The following is a 14,900-nucleotide window of genomic DNA, read 5'->3' as shown; positions in this document are numbered from 1 at the left end:
GCGCAGCCTCTCTGCGTGTTGGGGTAGTCGTGGCGCTTGCAATATTAACCACCTCGATTGCGGTACAGACTTAAGAGTTACGTGGGTTGGATAATACGAGGTTGGCCGGGCGGCTCTTGAGACAACCCCTGAGACTTCCTCTGGCAGTTTGAGGCATTGCGACTGGACGATGTGGCCACAAGGGTCCGCTGTCAAAAAGACTTCAGCTGATGGCAATGGGCCAGGGATGGGCATCGCGCAACAGCGCGTGCGTGCGAGCGTGCGTGCGTGCGAGCGAGGGTCGTCACCTTGCCGGCGCCGGCGTTGAGGACGGCGTTGATGAAGGACATGATGGCCGTCTTGAGGCTGACCTCGTCGCGATAGCGCCCCGTACTGCGGTCCAACTCGTTCACGAGCGTCTGGTGAGGGAAGAGGGGTGAGGGAGGCACAGGGCGACGAAACGTGGCAGACACAACTGCATAGGTGTTCGTCGCGGTTTGTGCTGCGTAGCTCTCAGAGGTTGTGTCGTTCGGTGCGACGTCCGACATTTCTCTCCGCGCGATGGGAGGCTTCAGGGCCATGATAAACCAGAGCCATTTTTGGCCAATCGGTATGTGAAATTTGGTACGGCAATGTGGTAGAGAGATGAATACAGAGTTTGTTGAAAGGCGTGTTTGTTGAAAAGTGGTATTTGGTCAACAGAGCACACACAATCTCAGGTATCCATGTGAACTCCGTTGGCTACGTACGGTGTGAAAGAAGTTCAACATACATACACACACGTAACTCTGAGAGGTGTGTTTTATAATGATATTGGGGGGTTAAGGAGTTAAACAAGAGCCAACTGGTTTACTGTATTAGGATATACCTATAGTTGGGTTAAGTCCAGGGGAAACAGTTATGCTTCCTAATGCTAGAGTTAGGACTACTATTTATATTTTATTTACCAGGTAAAGCCCACTGAGCTATTAGCTCTTTTTCAGAGGCGACCTGACCACACATAATAGCTCAACGAAGTAGCTCATATCATAATCACACGTGGAAATTCATAGTAGCAGCCAAATCATATAAACGTGTCTTGTTTCTAATTGTGGAGGGGGGGCCAAAACCAGAGGAACCCTGCATGAACAATCCACGTGACCATGGGGAGAGAGAGAACGCACGGGGACTCCAAATATACAACGTGCATTGTCAGGGTCCGGGGTCGAACCATCGATTTCCTGTATACCAGGCGAGGTAGATAACATCTCCTCACCGCCGCAGTGCCCCGGGAGTTAGGCATAAGGTGGGTAAGTGCATCGCTAGCATTGGGTCAAGGTCACCACGCCACCGACAGTCCGCATCAGCGGGTACTCGCACACACTCGTGGACATCTGTGAGAAAGCGCTTCATAGCTCATCGGATTCCTCCGTTCTAAATAAAGATTCTGATTCACTCAGGGCTGGATGAAGGAAGCCCCGATGGGTGGATGGGGGGGGTGGTGGTGGTGGGGGTGTTCCATACCTGGAAGCGTGTGCGCTCCGCCGCATACTTCTGGTAGTGCAGCATGGCCTGCAGCACACGCTTGTGCCCGCCCGGCACCAGGCACACCGCGCCCAGGATCTCCAGCACGGCCACCTTGGTGCGCACGTTCTCCGTGCGCAGGCTCTGCGCGATCGTCTCGATGCTCGCTGGGTGTGCCAGCACGTGGGCTCTGCCCTGGGGGACAGTGGGCGGAAGGGTGCAGGCATGAGCGCGGCCACCGAAGAGATGAGGTTTTTCGTGACGACAGTTGGTTTTTGGGCCAGATCACTGCGTTGAACTTTATGTATGTACGTTGAACTTCTTTCGCACCGTACGTGGCCAAACGTGCTAATCGGACATTAGACAAACCCGCCACCCTCCCCAAAAACGTTTGGACCTGGGTGGTAAGAGGCATGAGTGGGAAGGGGTGGAGAGCTACAAACAAAAGTAGTCGGTTGGCTTCCTAATACTGGACGGAAGAGCATTCCAGACGGCCGCAAAAGCGCATCTGATAGACCGCGATGCATTATAATGTGTCATGCACCCTCCTCCACCCGACACGCGTTTTACGTCACGGCGGTTGTTTTTGCCGATTGAGATTTACTCGAGTGCAGAATGCGAATGTCGCACGTGTAAAAAACAAACTGCACCTTATAGTTTATATTCATATCCGCATCTCCAGTCTTCTACTACCAGCCCTGCTCACTCCCATCACTTGGAAATTTGCCGTGCAGTGTTTCGAGCCTACAGAGTTCTCCCCCCAACCCCCCCCCCACCCAACGTGTCACAGCAGTAGATCGAGCTTTAGGATCAGCCTTTCCGCTCCCCTCCAGCCCACGCCTCGTCCCCACATTCACCCTGGCCTCTCTTTCCCCCCCCCCCCCTCAGCTAGAGTCATCTCTTTGGCATACTTCAGCAACTGTTGTCGCTGTGGTTGTCCCCACCTGATGACGGACGCTTGTGTTGCGCCCGAAACGTCGTGATTTAATTTAGTTATTTCTATTTTTATTCTTATCATTTATTTTTATTTTTTATTTTTCTATTTTTATTTTCACCTACGTGCCTTTACCGAAAGAACCAAAGAGTAATGCACCTGAGAGTTGTTCATGAGGGCCTTGATGCACCCGATGAGCGAGGTGTGCACGCGGCTCTCCGTTGTGTCGTAGTCCATGGACTTGAGGAAGTTGAGGAGGCAGGTGAGGCCGTCCAGCTCGATGAAGCGCGTCACGAATCTGCAAACGCACGCACGTACACACGCAAACATGTACACATGCACGTACACACGCAAACATGTACACATGCATGTACACACGCAAACATGTACACACGCACGTACACACGCAAACATGTACACACGCACGTACACACGCAAACATGTACACGTGTACGTACACACGGCAACACACACATACAAATGCACGTACACCCATGAGGACATACACACAAAGACAAAGATAAAGAGCCCCTGTATAGCCTTAACAAACTGTAGGTGCAAGTGCTGTTAGCGAGCACCTATGAAGGCCGGAACGGTACACGAGGGGGTGGGTGGCCAGCACCACACCCGGCCGCCTTTGTTTGATGTTTACACACCGCACCAGGTACTCATTTGAGGCTGAGTCGACCTAGGGGAGGCCCGGGACCGATACAGATAATCGTCACTGGTGTTGGCCGTGAGCGGGAATCGAACTCGTGTCGCCAGGTTCATAGCGCAGCGCGCTAATCGCTACACTATCGCTCCCCACGTACACATGTACACATGCACGTACACACGCAGAGATGCGCATACACACGCAGGCATGCACACACGTACACACTTACACACGTATGCACACACGTACACACTCGAGCACATGTGCGCACGTACACAGGCACATACATAAAACAACAATCCGCTATTCGCCACCAAGTAGCGGTGACGTCACCACGGCGCTTGTGCCGGGCCCGGTGCACTCCGAGACCACGTGAAGTGTCCAAGGCTGGCTGGCAGGAGGTCTTGGGTCTCAGTATTATGATGATTATATTCCGAGGCTACTTTCTGCCAGCGTGTGTCGCCCTTATTAAAGAAGGTGGGTTGCACTTACAGCCTAGGCATTACACCATTGGAACCTCCTTTGCCAGTAGCAAAATATGATAATTGTTTTTTTACCCTTTATTCTGGCAACAAAACTGACACCTTTTTTACAAGGGGTCATGTTTGCATTGACCACAATACTCTGATGGTGCATTGTCTTTGAGTTGTGTGCCTTTTGGCATCATCTGGTCCAACACCATGTGAGACTAGGCTCTAAGAAAAGCTGTCTCGGGTGTGGACCAATCAATATCAAGGACAGTGCATACATTATCAGAGTCTAGACATTTATCGTTAAAGCTACACACGTTTAATGTATCGCATTTTTATTCACCAAAAACGGTAGCCCTGTCAATTTGTCTCTTGGTTTACCTTAAAGAAGCAGGTTTTTTGGAAGTGTATAAATTTAATAGAACTGAATGGGTATTCGTCAATAAGCGAGTCATTCATCTTATTGAACGTAGTGGCGCTTACTTGGCTCTGCAGGTTCCTTCACGTGAACTTGGCCGAGTTATTAATATGGAAACAATGTCCAGGGAGTGCTTTGTTTGGATTTGCGAGCAGCTACTTCTTTTAATATTTGACTTTTCAAAATAATTAGTTTGTTGTCCTTCCCCCGCACCTCGGATGAGTACAGTTGACTCCGTACGGTGCGAAAGAAATTCAACATAAAAAACTTTTTTTTACCGATGACCTCATTGTCCCTTTTTTACGCTGCACAATCGCAACAACGCCCGTTGTCCAGAGCTTCAGTAGAAATCGTAAATTATTTAAGAGAGATGGAAAAACCGTCGCAAGGTGAAGATTGAATTATTCATCCCCTTACTCGCAAAAAAACTAAAACAAATATTCAGAGGCCCCAAACGCTCGCGCACATGCGATGGCGATTGACTTTGAAGCAAAAACACCGGGAGGCCTTGAACGTGCATGGAAATTGTCCAGGCTTGAGTCAAAAGGCAGACAAATAGCCCCTGAATAATTGAGAGATGAGTCAGAAAGAGATCAAAACAAAGAGGGCCACGAGTATTAGCTGGCTGTGTGTTGTGCCAGCTGCCGGAGAGAGATTGCCTAGGGAAACAATATTAAACGTTGGTTATTCTGAGGACAGCCTCATGGAAAAAATGTTTACATATAACTGTACGGTCATATATTGCGTGTCATCGAAATATTTCTTAGGAATATGTCATGCAATGACCATAACAATGAGTCATCAAGCTCTGCCAAGCCTGCACCAACGGGATAGTTGAATGTAAGATTGTTTTGTCGCTCATAACCAAATCATCCGAAATTATCCGGATCTCGTCCGAACTCGTAAGGTAGGCACAAGGTTGAGACTGTTACTGCGTGGACGTGTGGCCGACGGGGGCCTGCCAGGTGTTGACGGCATGAAGCTGTGAGGTGCGGCTAGAAGTTGAGTGCTCCGTTACATCAAAACCTTAGTTTGTTTTTTAGTCCAGACATGAAATTTGGACATGTAAGGCGTGACGTGTCTGCCCACCCGTGTCTGCGTGGTCGTGTCTGCGCGACCGTCTGCCTGCTTGTGTTTGCGTGGCCGTATCTTCCGGTCCGTGTCTGTGTGGCCATGTCTGCCGGTCCGTGTCTGCGTGCATGTGTGCGCTACCGCATGGGCTGCGTCCGGAGCGCCGTCTTCAGGTCTTCCACCACCTTGTTTCGAGCTTCCAACTCCTCCTCGCTGTTCGCTGCCACCGTCTGCATCTGTGGGCCAACCACGAGAGAAGATGTGGTCCTGGTCTCACTGGTGAATGGGCCAAAGCTCCCCCACCCACCCTTCATGGATGCCCTGGGACTCATTGGTAAATGGGCTCCGTGCGACTTGAGACTCCCCTGGGACTCGGTGAATGGGCCTCAAGCCCTCCATGGGTGTCCTGGTACTCATTGAAGAATTCTAGATTTGAAGCTTTCGTGACTGCAAGGATTCATACTCTTAGGTTTTTTCGGTAAAGTCACGTAGGGAAAAATAAATAAATAATAAATAATTTTTCCTAACTTTTTTAACTAATAGAAATAATTATAGAAATAAAATAATAACTTATTATTTTATTTCTATTATAATAACTTATTTTATTTCTATTATTATTTCTATTATTGTTAAATACATTTATTTGCATGATTTATTTATTTCCACCTAAGTGACTTTACCGAAAAAACCTAAGAGTACTCATTGAAGAACTTTGGTCCCTTGACAGGTGAAGGGCCCTTTGCGTGTGACCAAGGACTCGGTGGTGCTGCCCTGGCTGCCTCGGCTGCCCTGGCTGCCCCGGCTGCCCTGGCTGCCCTGGCTGCCCCTGGGGGTCGTCGTTGTCATTGCTGGTGATGCTGGGCCCCGGTTGCACTGCAATGCTGCTCCCCCCCCCCTCTTCCCTCCCATGTTGCTGGCCTCCTGCACCCTTCTCCTGCACCCTTCTTTTACCCCCAATGTAGTTTTAATATTTTTTGTATAAAGACGCCATGTGAACTAAAATTGTCGTTGTAAACAAAAGACCTTCGTTGGGGCAGCGCAGGACAGATGAAGAGACATTGAGACAGGAACAGCCGGCACATTGACGGAGCGTTTAAACTGACAGAAGGGTCAGACAGGTGAGACATACATGCAAAGAGAGAGAGAGAGAGAGAGAAAAAACCGACGTGATATGCCAACAGCCACGGTGGCCAATCTGCAATGCACCTCCTCTCACTGTCACCCGGCTAGCCGGTGTTAATCATTTCCTCCACCCTGTGTGCATTTGTTGGGGTCGCGACTGCGACTGGCTTGTCGCTCCGAAACGTATCTGCGATGTCTATTTCTTCAGCCATGACTCACTTCACCGACTTTACTGGCTCCGCTTTGACACGCGTAAACGTCACTGCACACGGCAAGGAGTAACCTATTAATCGCGTGAGCCTTTACACCCATCAACAGAAATATGATCACGCTTTACTGCTTGAACAATATATCCACTTCAGCCGATATACGTTTGACAACAGAATCTGATATCAACTTGGCAGCCTGAATACCTCCCACTGAATCACCCCGAATGCGACTGACCCCCGTCAGATCTCTGAAGCTTAGCGGGATTTTCAGCCTGGTTATTTACCGGGATTGATGGGAGACAGCAAGGGGATAGCAGGTGTTTTAGCAGTGGTCTCCGAGGTGACCAGGAGATGCGACGGTACACCAATGTCCTTTGAGATGCTTCTTCAATGATTCAACAACCACTCAAAACAATTGCGGTCGCCCCTTACTCCAAGCGCATGTCGGTTTGATGGACTTTGACAACAAAATCCCTCCGTATGTACCCAACACACCAATGCACGTGTGCAGGACAGGCATTTGCACGTGGAATCTATCCCTTGTCTGTTTACATATCTGTCCGATAGCCACCCTATAACTGTTTACATATTAGTATGATAGCCACACTACATCTGTTTAATGTTTACGTAACTTAATTCTACTCGGTGTAAAAATAATCTCCCCGAGCCAACTTACGTTCCAGGCAATTAATTACACTGGTCAACACACTTTTTCTGGCATAAGGTATTCCAACGGTTGTAAGGTAATTTTGGGGTGCTGATGCCAGATTTGGAATCAGCACCCCAAAATTACCTTAAAACCGTTTGAATACCTTATGCCAGAAAAAGTGTGTTGACCAGTGTAATTAACATTGATTCGATGGGAATTAAGGGGGTTTAGGGGGTAGCAGGTTTCGAAAAGCACATTTGTTGAGCGAAATAAATATTTATGAAATGTAAATAAACTTCATACCCTTGCCGCTGAATGTAATTTAAATCAACAAAGTTATACGCCAAGCGAGACGAATTATATTCGGTAAGGCACAGTCCGCGATAACGCGTGGGATGCGTACGCAGACTGAAGAAAGACCGAGGCGCGTGGGTAGCATCTGGAAACATCTGGAAGCATCCAGCAGCATCCTGCCTCGCACAACACCGAGCCGAGGCAGCCGCGCTACCGCTTACTCCTACGCGCAGCGACGTAGTTTCGTCCCCTCAATCGCGGTGCATCCAACTCGCGTTATGAAAGCAACGCGTGTTAGAGCAGAACGGACTGTACACTTGACTTCAGACATTCACGAGCCCGTGCGAGCCCGTGCGAGCGCGTGCCCACCCCCCGCCACGCCGCGACGCAGCCGAGGGGTGACCCGAGTGCGCTCGCGTTACCGTTGCCATGGAGGCAAGCTGGTCAATGTAGTAGTCGGGCCAGCTGGTCGCCTGCTTGTTGGGGTCCTCTTGTTCCTGCCAGACAAAACACGCGCGTTCGCAATTCACGGCCTCGAAACTAAACCACAAACTAAACTATAAACAATGTTTTACCTTGGCAGGTAAGGCGGGCGGGGGGGTGGGGGGGGGGAAAGTGACTGGGTCATTCAGGCGGCTAATGCCCTTATCCGGGTCATAATGCGGCACCGAGACACCGAATTCAAGCAATGGTCACGCGCGTGCAACACACGCAACACACTGGCCCCAATATCTTTCTGATACCTTGCAGCCATTCACTGGTAAGACCACCTCTTCTGTACTTTACTCAGCTCACCTGGTATCGTCAATTAAGGACATCTCACCGTCCCCAGGTGATTTGCTCATTAGTTTCGATGAAGTTTCTTTGTTCACCAAAGTTGCTGTGCCCGATACCATTGCAATCATTGAAGATTTGGTCCAACAAGGATTGAATGCTGATATACCGGCCTTGGTGAGACACTGCCTCACCAATACATACTTCACCTGGAATGGAACATTCTACAAACAAACTGAAGGCACCCCAATGGGTTCTCCCTTATCTCCGGTTGTAGCCAATATTTTCATGGAAAAATTTGAGACGGACGCCATCCAGGCATCCACTCTTCACCTGTCCCTGTGGAAGAGGTACGTGGATGACACGTTCGTCGTCTGGCCACATGGCCGACTGGCTCTGAACTAATTCCTCAACCACATCAATTCCATACACCCAGCCATCAAATTCACCATTGAGGTATGAAAGGATGGCATGCTACCTTTCTTGGATGTCCTAATCAAAAATGAGCCATCCTGTCTACAGGAAAGTAACCCATACTGACGCCTACCTAAAACCTGATTCCCACCACCTTACATCCCAGAAGAATTCCCTCATCAAAACGCTACACCATAGAGGGCAATGCATCTCCGACCGTGAACACCTGACCAGTGAACTCAAACACGTACACCAAACTCTCAAGGCGAATGGATACTCTGACTACACAATCCGCAAAGCCATCACCCCAACAGTGCGGAAGGAGCCATCTGAGGATCCAATCAAAACCATCACCTTGCCATACATAGCAGGGGTAACCAAAAATATTTCCAAAATCATGAACAAACACAAGATCCAGGTCCGATTGAACACAGTACGTAAAATTTGTGATCTGATCCCATCTGTGAAGGACAAGATTCCTGACATGCAATATCCCAGCATCTACAAACTAAGCTGCATCTACAGGGGGCGCGCGCGCGCGCATAGCGATCAAGGTGAATACACCAGCGGCGTTAACCAGGAGGCTAGGACCACACACATCGGCAATGCCCTCACACGGCACGAAACAGACGAGGGAGAAGGTCGAAGTGAGCAGGTACCTTTTTCTTGCTGCAGTAAATCTGCCACTTCTTTTCGGCCGGAAGGGCGAACATCGCCTCTCTGTGCTTCTCCGTCAGGTCCAGCTCATCCTGGGCAGAGAGACGAAGGCAACAAACAATGGCTCGTCACTCACGACGCACAAAGTGCTTGCCGCATACGAGAGAGCCACAATACCTTGGTGATCTCGTCAAGGAGCACAAAGCATCACGCGAACTCTGGTCAACCTCGCAGCAGCAGCGGCTTTTGACTAACCATCGAACGAAAGACGGTCACCGCATCGCGCGCTTTTAGATACGTTTCTGCGGCCGTCTGGAACGCTCTTTTACTTCCGATATTAGGAAGCTACTGGAGCTGTACACTTTTAAACTCCGATTAGCGTGGTTGGCTACGTATGGTGCGAAAGAAGTTCAACATAGAAATACATATCGAGCACGGCACACACGACGAGGATGGTGCAAGAATCACCAGTGTCGACTATCGTTGTAGAGGTCACTTGCCACTAACGTTAGCCATGGCCGAGAATCGGACTCAGCTCGCCAAACTCATAGCGGGATCGCTATAGCGACTCTGCAACCTAAGCAATTCAAACAATTCATACTGGTAGGAACCTCCTGGTTACACCAGCCTACAGGGGATTATTGTGTCCGTCCGTCCGTCGTGCATCCAAAAATAGGAGGGGTGGGGCTGGGTGGAGAGGGGAGGGTGGGGAGGGGCTGGGTGGGGAGAGTGGGGAGGGGCTGGGTGGGGAGGGGCTGGGTGGGGAGGGTGGGGAGGGGCTGGGTGGGGAGGGGAGGGTGGGGATGGGTGGGGAGGGGAGGGTGGGGATGGGCTGGGTGGGGATGGGCTGGGTGGGGAGGGTGGGGCTGGTCACCCTGTGGTGCCCTTATAAAACTCAACGTTTAACCTACTCACGCCGGCTTGTGCCCGCCCTCACAGTCGGCCATATTGGCGGAATACACCACGCCGCCGTTGACCTTCACCATTGACCGAGCAACCCAACGTTCCTACCAGCTCCCTCCGCAGTAATGTGTTAATTTCACCGTCATATTGAATAAAAAACATACAAAAATAAAACATTAATTAAAACAACATAAAAGTCATGTTTACATGAAAAGCTGCGAATGGCATCATTGACATGTGGCCTGTGTTTCAGGTTTCAGAGTACTCATGTCAACAGCAGGAAAGACACACAAGCCAATGAGATTTGAATGGTGTCACGTGAACAATAGAGGGCAAGTACTAAATGTAAGAAAATCTTAAGGCGGCCAAGTGGCTATGCAGTCTGAACGGCTGGGCCAGTAACGCCAAGGCCCTGGGTTCGAATCCAGGCAGCCACCTCTGACTAATCCGGGTCCCTCAATTGTGTAAGTGAGTTGATCCTCAATAACCACACACACACACACAAAATGAACCCATCACATTAAATTTACTTTTGCTATATTCCAGCTCTGAGAATTAAAACAAATATCGGTTTGACTGCCACGTGACGAAGGTGGCAGGGTGGATGAATATTTTTATTTGACCAGGTAAGCCCCACTGACCTATATAGCTCTTTGTGAGAAGCGACCTGGCCACAAATGATAGCCAAGTGGCTTATCATGTGGAAATTTATAGCAGACAAATACTCGAAACGCACGTTGATTTTAAATTTGGAGGGGAAAAAAACTGGAGGACGAGTAGCAAAATTCACGTGACCACGGGGAGAGAGAGAGAGAGAGACACGCAAACTCCAAATATACAGGTGTCAGGGTCGAACCCACGACCTCATGTATACCAGGCGAGTAAGTTAACATCTTGCCACCGTGGCGAGATCTTGAAAAATCAGAGGTTACTTGAATGTATTATCCGCTTCGGTCGGCCTTTCTCTCGCAAAAAGGGGTGGCACTCCTCTGCGAGAGATCCGACTGGATCCTCCGTCTCGCGACATCGCACCAAGAGCACAGCCGCGAAAAAAAAGAAAGTCGAGTGCAATCGATAAATTACACAAGAGTCTGTCTCTTCGCATAAGAGCAGCACAGCACGCAAGTCCAAATTCAAGGGGACGTTTGGTAAGAGGGCTGCACCGAAGAGTTACGAGGACAAACGACTCCAAGTCACGAGCTTCTGGCCAAAGGATGTCAAAGCCCGCAAACGAAACGCACGCGACAAACAAAAAGGATTCAGAATGGACAACGCTCGCCACCGGCGACACCAGGGCTCAACGGAGCAGAAATAACCGCAACTGTCGCGTCTGCCACGAGGCACCCGGTGACGAGACTTCGCGAGCGGTCCTTGTCACACAGAGTCAGTCGCAATCTGTCACTCGAGGTCAACGTCCTCAGAGACTGCGTACGCGCGGCACTGCGCGTGCACGAGCGGGTGTGTTGTGGTGGCGGCACGTGGCGAGCGCTAGTTGTAGCGGTTAGCGCACTGCGCCACAGACCCGGCGAGCCGAGTTCGATTCCCGCTCGTGAAAAACATCCGTGACGTGTATATATAAACCGGTCCTGGGCCTTGCCTAGGTCGGCTAAGCTTTAACTGCGTAACTGGTGCAGTGTGCAAACATGACCACCGAGGAGACCGAGGCGGCAAGGCGTGGTGCTGGCAACACCACCCCCTCGTGCGCCACGTAGTCTGCATAGCTGTTCACGAACTTCACTTGCCCCACAGACTGTGTAGGCTAGACGTGGATCCTTGTCTTTGTGTTGTGGCACGGATGTGAGCTGGCAGTGGGAATGGCAGGTGGTGCATCGGCCAGTTGTCTCAGTCCATTAACTCATAACACCTGGGTGTGTGCCATGACCTCCTACCAGCGAGCCAGAGAGACCCTTCACGCAGCCTCAAAAAAATCTAAGACAGTTGCCAATGCGAAGCTCAAGAAAGTCTCGTTCCATTCTAGTTTTCCTGGCGGAGCTTGTGTTCCCACTTAACACATTCCTGCGGAGGGAGCTGGTAGGAACGTTGAGTTGCTCGGTCAATGGCCAGGGTCAACGGCGGCGTGTTGTATTCCGCAAATATGGCAGACTGTGAGGGCGGGCACAAGCCGGCGTGAGTAGGTTAAACGTTGAGTTTTATAAGGGCACCACGGGGTGACCAGCCCCTCCCCACACAGCCCCACCCCTCCCACCCCCCATCCAGCCCCACCCTCCCCACCCAGCCCCTCCCCCCACCCTCCCCACCCAGCCCCTCCCCACCCAGTCCCTCCCCACCCTCTCCACCCTCCCCACCCAGCCCCTCCCCACCCAGACCCTCCCCACCCTCCCCTCCACACCCTCCCCACCCAGCCCCTCCCCACCCTCCCCTCCCTCCCCACCCAGCCCCTCCCTGCACGACGGACACAATAATCCCCTGTGGGCTGGTGTAACCAGGAGGTTCCTACCAGTATTACAACCATTGCCTACTTGTGCATCAAAGGCTCACAGGAGAGATGGTGCCGCGGGGGTAAAGGTTAGCACACTCGTCCAAAACGTCACCAGTTCGAATCCATCTCCCTGCCGCGGCGAATAAAACAACGGCGCTAGTTTCTTAAATCTCCCTGCCTCCGTCCACCAAGTTGTGCAAATGGGTGCATCATAGTTCACTGACCGGCGTTCGTGTGTGGTGTTTGGTATAGGGTGGCTACTCCTACATTTTCCAACACATCTGGCCAGCATGGAATAAGCAGGTCATAAAATACGCCCAAGAGAGGCTCGGCTAAAAACTCACTCACGTGGAGGCTCTTCTACTAGCAGTGGCGTGAGTACGCGATTGCCGGGCTGCACATCAACACTTTTTAAATGAACAGAGGGGAAACATCAACGCACGGCCATCGCATGAAGCAGCTGGAGCCGTTTAGTTGAGCAGGATGGTGCGGCATTACTGTCGAGATGTTAAAAGAAGGGCCAAAGCAGATGGTGGAAAATTATATAAGATGCATATGCTTATTAAAGCTGCCCAGAGTAGGGAACTGTTGCCATTATCAAAGCATTATGTAAGGAGGGGTGTGGGGTGCCCGCGTGCGGGTTAAGGTGGGCGGTGGAGCAGGAGGGTTTCAGTGCAACTGTGGAGCTTTCCAAGGAAGAGGATCTGCAGAGTTTTTTTTTTCTGCAAAGTTTTTTGCCGAGCGGCGGGACGCGAAGACGGGGGAGACGCGTGCTGCGGTGATAGGCGCGGCGCAGCGGCGACGACGACGACAACGACACCCCGCAATGACAGCGTTGACATCGCTGGCGGAGATGACAATGAGGAGGGCAAATCATTTTACACGGTCTACGGCAAACAGCGCGCGCTCCATTACTCCGCGACGGTGGATCACAATGGCTACGACGCTGACATTGTCCGCGAGAATGTCGCGTGTCACTGACCCGGATCGTGGGAAGCGATGAGTAACGACCATGCTGACACGTAACAAGCGAGCGAACAATCAAGCCGCCGGGTAAGCAGTTGACAGAGTGACGTTGACATGCGGTTTGACATTGATGTGACCCACTAGCGCCGATACATCTCACAGCAGCGGCTTTCAGACGGCCATCGAGAAAAGACGGTCAACGCGTCGTGCGCTTTCAAGCGGGCTTCCGCGACCGTCTGGAATGCTCTTCCGTCACTGTAGCTATGCACTTTTAAATCTAGATTGAAAACTAATTTCTTCAGAACTGCCTTTCGTGTTTAGTTTGTTGTCCTTCCCCCGCACCTCTCGATTGGCACGGTTGGCTGCGCACGGTGCGAAAGAAGTTCTACATGCGTACATACGTAGTCAATCCGGGATTGGATTGGGAGCTAGTGGGGGGGGGGGGGGTAGGATCTGAGGATCAAGGTGATGGGGTCTGATTTACGGGCGCAGGTAACAAGTGTGGCACCCTCCAAAGAGAGGGGTCCACAGCGGAGATTGCTCCACCCCCTACCCACCTCCTCCCCCCCACAGATAACGTGACACTTCAACCGGTGTCTCGGACCAACAAAGGAAACGAGAAGTGGCCATCGCTCATTTGCGTGCGGGAGGCACGTTGACCTCTTGAAATGGTGAAATTGTTATCAAAGGAAAGCAAAAACTAAGACCCCCCCTCCCCTTCCCAAACCATCCTCAGATGTGGACTCTTGCGGGTATAATCCCTCTCTCGATACCAACTGGGTGAGGCCGCATTTGTTCTACCGGCTCAAGTCCTCAGGTTACCCTCCCCACCCCGGCCCACCCTTTCCCCTCCCTCTCTCCCCCTGATTGTCCCCAGGCTGTAACTGTCCACCGATTCTCTGCACGAGCCGGAGCCCGAGCCGGAATCCCATTGTCGTAAATTTTGTCAATTCATACAACGGCTCGACTCGCTTGTTTAATGCACATCGTTACTGTAACGTTTAAATGAAAAGTGAAAAACAAACTGACTTTGTACATTTCGATTTAAAGCTTTCGTGACTGCAGGGATTCATCTTCTTGGTTCTTTCGGTAAAGTCACGTAGAAGGGAAATAAGGTCTGTCGGGGAGACAGCGTCTGACGCTGTCTCCCCGACAGACCTGGTCTTCACCTGAGGATGGCTGCTTGCGTTGTGGCCGAAACGTCGTGAGAATAATTTTATTATGTTTTATTTTTATTATTTTATTATTTCCCTTCTACGTGACTTTACCGAAAGAACCAAGAAGATGACTTTGTACACTTAAAACTAATCTCCGTGAAGCTCTTCACACCATCCAGCGCTGAGGCTGTGCGGTCCTGCCCGAGTTGTACCGTCGTTTGATCTCTTATGTTAGCACTGCTAGCGAGCAAGATGGGATAACAATCGTGGCAGCGAGCAACGGGG

General features: G+C 50.9%; 1 protein-coding gene across 2 annotated transcripts in view; it reads right to left on the bottom strand.

Annotated features, from left to right (window-relative positions):
- Positions 1–14,900, bottom strand: part of LOC144949100 (disheveled-associated activator of morphogenesis 2-like) — a 123,422-nt gene that overhangs the window by 30,686 nt on the left and 77,836 nt on the right. For both annotated transcript variants that reach the window (XM_078878941.1, XM_078878942.1), the window contains exons 7-12: positions 9,152–9,241; positions 7,727–7,801; positions 5,172–5,266; positions 2,576–2,714; positions 1,483–1,677; positions 288–398 (exon numbers count right to left, since the gene is read on the bottom strand). In XM_078878941.1, coding sequence (XP_078735067.1) covers positions 288–398; positions 1,483–1,677; positions 2,576–2,714; positions 5,172–5,266; positions 7,727–7,801; positions 9,152–9,241 — 705 coding nt within the window. The remainder of the gene's footprint in view (positions 1–287; positions 399–1,482; positions 1,678–2,575; positions 2,715–5,171; positions 5,267–7,726; positions 7,802–9,151; positions 9,242–14,900) is intronic.

Source organism: Lampetra fluviatilis, chromosome 52, assembly GCF_964198595.1.
Source record: "Lampetra fluviatilis chromosome 52, kcLamFluv1.1, whole genome shotgun sequence".
Classification (NCBI taxonomy): domain Eukaryota; kingdom Metazoa; phylum Chordata; class Hyperoartia; order Petromyzontiformes; family Petromyzontidae; genus Lampetra; species Lampetra fluviatilis.
This window is presented reverse-complemented; position numbering and strand designations above follow the sequence as displayed.